The 6,400-nt window shown below is 41.7% G+C and overlaps 1 protein-coding gene across 1 annotated transcript; it reads left to right on the forward strand.

Annotated features, from left to right (window-relative positions):
* Nucleotides 1–512: 512 nt before the first annotated feature.
* On the forward strand, nucleotides 513–4,989 carry LOC118747697 (myb-like protein Q; the record flags this gene model as incomplete). Its single annotated transcript, XM_036481773.1, is given in 2 exon segments — nucleotides 513–875; nucleotides 934–4,989. Coding segments are annotated over 2 exon segments (2,277 nt in total). The 3' UTR covers nucleotides 3,019–4,989.
* Between the last annotated feature and the right edge of the window lie 1,411 nt (nucleotides 4,990–6,400).

Below are 6,400 nucleotides of genomic sequence, written 5' to 3' on the forward strand. Positions count from 1 at the left end.
AAAATGAGCCTCGTCACTGAACTCAATATTTCGATAAAACAGTGAGTGGACTGAAACTAGATTTTCGAAATAATATCGAGCCCTAACCGCCAAAATAACGTAAGCGACATTTTTTTCAAAATTTTCTTTTTGATGCAGAAATATTCCTAGAGCATCTAGATACATTTCTGCATCAAAAAGAAAATTTTGAAAAAAATGTCGCTTACGTTATTTTGGCGGTTAGGGCTCGATATATTGGAGTATTGCGATTTGCAAGTTCTGTTCTGTCGTCTATTCACAATGAAATGGCAAACCCAACTGAACACAATTGAAGGGGTTGGAATCATAAGGTTCCGTTTAATATAATCAAGGTTGATGTTGAATCCGTTGTACTTACATATATATGTATATTTAAATTGTGTATTTTCACGAAAACTGAGCCTATGATAGATTCAGGAATATTCCCAAACACCTACTTGTAATTCAATTTTAAAACTTCAATACTAATGCGAATATTTTTAACTCTCTTTCAGCTGTCCCAATCCACGCATATCATTGGGCGCGTCAGATCGGAACGCTTTCTTGCATCGAAACCCGACGAAGATCGGCGTAGACGAACAATCATTATTGAAAAGAAGAATGACTCATATGGTTTCACGCTACAGAGCTATGGCATACACTATAAGAAGGATCAGGAAGTAGAGATGATCACCTATGTTGATTACGTAGAATACGATGGACCTGCTTACAAGTCAGGTATGCGTGAAGGCGATGTCATCTTATCGATAAATGGCACAGATATGGAAAAGGCGGATCACAAGACAATTGTCGATTTTATAAAGAGCTGTGATACGCGCATGCGTATGGTGGTACTCTTTGAAGACTGCGTGCGTAAGGTATGTTAAAATAAAGAATTTAGTAAATTTTATTTATCCACAACCTCGCTACTTTCAGGTCGATCTTCATATGCGCTACATACAATTGCAAAACCTATTGCATAGCAAAATGAATGAACTGGAGCGCATTTGTTTGCGCGAACGCGAATTACTTGAAGGTAAATGGAAGACTCATAGTTTGCCGGCACGCAAGAAAGCCACCACATCGCCCACGGACGCTGAAAGCGGCCTTTCACCCACAGATGGAGATACGCAAAATTTACCCTACTATCGGCCGGCACTTTCCACTGAGGATGTACCCAGCATGGCCAGACATCAGGCACAACAGCCAATCATACCACCACCAGCACAATTTATGCTCACCTATCATTACTTGGATCCGACTTACCGCTATGTTATGAAACCCTCTACGTCCAATAGCAGCGGCGAATATATCGTGGGCTCTACCAGCGGCGCAGATGGCATACAACGTAGTCCTAGTGAACAGCATTTTATTCTGCGACATACCGAATCGCTTGATACCGCAACGGGCATGGCAAGTCTGTCGCAACGCAGTGTTTTAAGCCAACAACGTAGCGCTGCTAGCTCACAAGCACCCGTACCACCACCACGTACGTGTGAAAAACACAAACCACCGACTAAGCAACACTCAATGGACCAACAGGCTTATCAACAGCAACACCAACAGCAGCAGCAGCAGCAGCAGCAACAACAGCAATCGAAAATAGCAAGCAACGCACAAAAAATGCACAAATCAGCCAAACATTGCTATGGGCATTCGTGCAATCCTTGTATTGGGCATTTTCGATGGAAGTCGGCGGAGAAAGCAGCTGCAATGGGTGCTGCGGGCGCCGTTATAGCCACTAGCGCTAGTGGTGGTAATGGCAATGGCGACAACGTCAGCTTAGACGCTTATGATTTGGCTAGTCCGTGCTGTGATGCACATTGCGTGCCGACACGACGACGAACGCGTCATAAGGAACACACGCACAAGCATAAACATCGCGATCGTGAGCGCGATTCGAAGGATCGTCAGCCGAGACCCAAGTCCCAGACATCGCACGCATCGCCTGGCACGACGCGTCATCACACGCATCATCATCACCATCATACAGCGCAAGAGATGTTGCAGCAACAGCAACAACAGCAGCCACAACCGCAGCAGCCACATCATCATCACCATCACTTATCGCCACAGCAGCAGCATCAACTTCAGCAGCAACAGCAACAACAACAACAACACGGTGGCTGTGATTCGCACAACGGCAGCATACGTTCACGTTACTTTGATTTGACAACGGGCTTGATGAGCCATTGCAGTCTACACTCCTGCACTTCGAGTGAATTTGCGCCAGCAGACTCCAATTCGTATACAACATCGCTTAGTACGGATACCTTGTACTGGGATCCAAAGAGTGAGCATGCAGCATCGCGTCAACCTTCGACCAAATCTCGACAGTCGTACCAACAGCAAGGGCAACAGCATGCACAACAATCACAGCAGCAGCAGCATCAGCAGCAATCGCAACAGCCGTCTGCGCATGTGCATGGCATCTATCAGCAACGCTATCACATAACCGCCACGCAAGTGCAACCCTCACAGATCTATCCACAAGCCACCTACGTGCAGAAACCGAAATCTTGGGATAATCTAACAACGAAAGCTGTCGGTGGCTATGGCTTCGGCTATGGTTATCTGGATACGGTGAGTGTGAAGCCTACAGTGAAATTGCAAATCGCACAACAACGTCACTCAATACCGCGCAAGAACCCCTACGGTCGCTATTCCACGTATACAGACGTAGAGAATTATGCGCCACCACCCTCACAGTTTGTGGAAGAACTTATTACTACTACAACTACCACGAAAATAATGGCTAAATCGACGGAGGAGCTAATTGCAGCACCAATGCCACAAACACCTTGCGACTGTATGACGAAACAGCAGCAACAGGCTCTAAAAGCCGCACAATATCAGGTGAATCAGGCAGCGAAGGTATCGCACCACAACAGTTGCCAAATGGGCTACTACTCGCATCTGCCGCGTCCGACATTGGACGCAGGCACTTCGACTGTGCAGACGACAACAACAACAGGTAGTTCGGGAGATGTTGCGACCGTGTCCGAAGTGACACGATTGTAGGCCACGCTCGTTTAGGCCAATCAAATGGGAAAGCGATAATTGGTCTAAATGAGTGTAGAGAAATGTTGGAAAGTAAAGCTAAGCGTTTGAAGATAGTTCACAACGAAAAGAAGTAAAAAGGGGTTTCGGCTGCCTTGATTAAATAAATTAAATAAATAGGACTTAAAATATGCAATTTCTAGCCGCCAAAGATGCCCACCTGCCAAAAGGCACTAATGAAGAATTGTATCTAACATACCAGTGAACAAAAGTATAACTAAAATGGATTGCACTTCCTCGGAGCGCGATCGAGTAGCGTTGAAAGAGACAAAAAGAAATTGCCACACATGGTTGAACTAATTTGTGCTATTAAATAGGAGATTTGAGCAGACTTGAGATATGGAGTGGGAGTTAATTGATACTATTGAGCTTTCATAATAGGAAAGGGGGAAAGGAACAGAAAAAAACCGGTTGAAATGTAGCGAAATACCCCTGCAGAAGAGCTAAAAGAGTGCACACATTAGTTAATAAGTTGAACTTGGTCTTGGAGAATCGGAAGCTAAGTGTACTCTATCCAATACACGCTAATGTTGTGGAGCTTTTCGAAACCTTTTACCCACATTTTTGTGGAAAAGGCTGATGTCCTGTTTTATCATTTAGACTTGGCAAATACAAAATAGACAACCCTCAGTTCCATCGACCATACCAGCAAACCTTTTACTGAATCCACTGAAAATATTGTGTGGATTCGGCAAATCCTAAAAGTTGTCCTATTCCTACTCTAGCTATAGCACACACACAAACACAGCGTACTTAAACTTGGACACCAGACCGTAGTACCGTAGTACATAGTCAGACAGTACATGATCTGTGGAGACATTCGCTAGCTCCGTTCAATTGCACCCTTCCAGCTTTAGAGAGTTACGGCTGCTTTCGGTTCAGTATTACGTCTAAGTATTGCTTAAGTACTTAGCCCCAGCGTCGTATTGCCTATGACAAGGAGAAAACCCCCGGTCAATTTTGCCTGGATTAACTCCCAGACCTTTCGCTTTGGTCCGCAGTTCAGGAAATCTTAATTCCCCCTACATGATATCACACAGAGTCTATGGGAAATTTCTACCCACAACTACCGTAAGGTCGTCAGTATACACAAAGAAGACAAACCAAACACATTGAAAATTAACACTTAGTTTTAATCGCCAAGGCTGAACAAATCAGCCTTCACATCAGAAAAGGTACTAAATTTGACAGCTCAGTCAACTAAAACCACAATGCTCCCACATCGAGACGGCACAATCGAAAATATAAAATGATGAGCTGGATGGTCTTTATAAAGGAATGAAAATGACAGAGTGCAGATGCAACCAGCAAAGTTTCTTGGACCCAGACCAAATCGGAAAAAGGTGCTTGTGGCACGTAAATATTATCAGCCTAACCAGAAAAAGTGTTAATCACATATTTATGAAACGGTCATATTGCTGGAAAAAAGTTGTAGACTTGAAGAATATGAAAATTTTTAGAGAATTTTTTTTCGTACTAAACCAGACGTGGAACCGAATAATTTTGTATTTCGCTGGGGTCTGAATAAGATGCTGAATAGAGAGAGTGTAGACATCCATACGCAGAGATGGAATAAGGTTATTAAATGTTTTGGCATTAAACGATATATCGGGTTAAAATACCGAGAGCGTGGTGGGAGCTTTGTAAGACGACAACATCGGTTTTCACAAGTTACATATGTACAGTGGTGGAAAGATAAATAGGGACCATACATTTTAACAAGATTTATATATTTTATTTTTTTATAAAAGTATAGTTCATTGCCTAACAGCAACCATGTTAGTTCAAATTTAAAAATTTGTACAAAAATTAGCAAATTTGGTATGCAGTTTTCTAGCACATTAAAATGCAAGTGTGAAGTTGCTAAAAAGCAGTGACGTGAACCGGTTTTGAACCGGAAAACCGCTTTTTTCTATTAATTAACTGAACCATTAACCGTACCGAAATTTTTCACAAATGTTTGATCCGAACCGAAATCGAACCACTTTCTATAAAGGTTTAAAGGTTCGTTTCAACCAATTTCCAATAGATAAATGTACCCACTTTTTTCTTTTTGTTAAACATGGTAATACCTACCATGTTTGTTTACCATGTGACAATATCAAATGTAAAGGCAACCCATCTCATTTGACAGACACTTGACCCGTAACCTTGTGTGTTGTTGCACTTGACACTTAAACTTGCGCGTTATTTTTTTGTTTTTCGAACCGTTGAACCGAACCGAAACCCCGGTTCAAAGACCAAAAAAACCGCTTTGACGAACCAATCCAAACGTGCAAAAACGGTTCGAACCGCTGAACCGAACCGACCAAATTTTTTATCCGGTTCACGTCCCTGCTAAAAAGTCTCATTGATTTTTGATAATTTTTTGCTGACGCCGCACAGTGTATCGATTATATAGAGCCAGGTGGAAAGAATAGCTAAACTACACCGATTTCGCTGAATAGAGAGGCGTCCGCTGTTAGAAGAAACGCTTTTGGGCTAAAATATTAAATTCCATCCAATTTCGAATGTTTTGTATTTATGACTTTTAGTTGAAACATTGTGCGGTGTTACGCATGTTTTTCTATGTAAACAATTTTTCGTAAATATTTTTCCCAATTTTTGTACAAAGGTTGCAATAGCCAACACTTGTTAAAATGTCAAAATGTTGTATCCCTATTTATTTTCCCGCCACTGTATAATAATCACTTCGTGTTGTCATTGCTCAATAGCACAGGAATAGTTAGCTTCAATGCCTAAAATATGAAATGCGAACAGATTTATGGTCGTACCTCTGCAGTTATATCGTGAATGCTACATATTTCGAATTTATAAGATTTTGGCCGCTAAAGGGAGGGAAAAGAAGAAAAATAAAAGCAGAACAAGAAATAAATGGAAGAAGAATAATAATAGAAGGTAATAAAGAGAAAAAAGAAGAGTACTGTTTCGATGAAGAAACGACTGGTGCTTGGAATTAGCTGATAACTGTTTCTATAAATGGAATAAATTTTGTACAGTGAGTATGGCTTAAACAGAAAAAAATATTTAAAAAGTAATACATATACCTTGTAGAAACAAAATTTCAAAGTGTTGATACTAAATAACACATAACAAAAAAAAAAAAAATAATAGATTGGCGCTTACACCTTTGTTAAGCGTTCGGCCGAGCTTCTCCTCTGATGAGTGTCTCGATGTTGTTAAACAAATGGAGGAAATATACTCGAAGCTTTGTAATTGCCGGCCGAGAGGCGACCGCTGTTAGACGAAACTTTTTCTAATTTAGATGCTGGCCGGAAAATGGATCGAACTCAGGTCCTACAGGGTGGTAGTACGCGCATGTCTAACCACTCAGCCACGGCGG

This window comes from Rhagoletis pomonella, unplaced genomic scaffold, assembly GCF_013731165.1.
Source record: "Rhagoletis pomonella isolate Grant_MI unplaced genomic scaffold, Rhpom_1.0 Rhpom_scaffold_00012, whole genome shotgun sequence".
NCBI classification, from domain to species: domain Eukaryota; kingdom Metazoa; phylum Arthropoda; class Insecta; order Diptera; family Tephritidae; genus Rhagoletis; species Rhagoletis pomonella.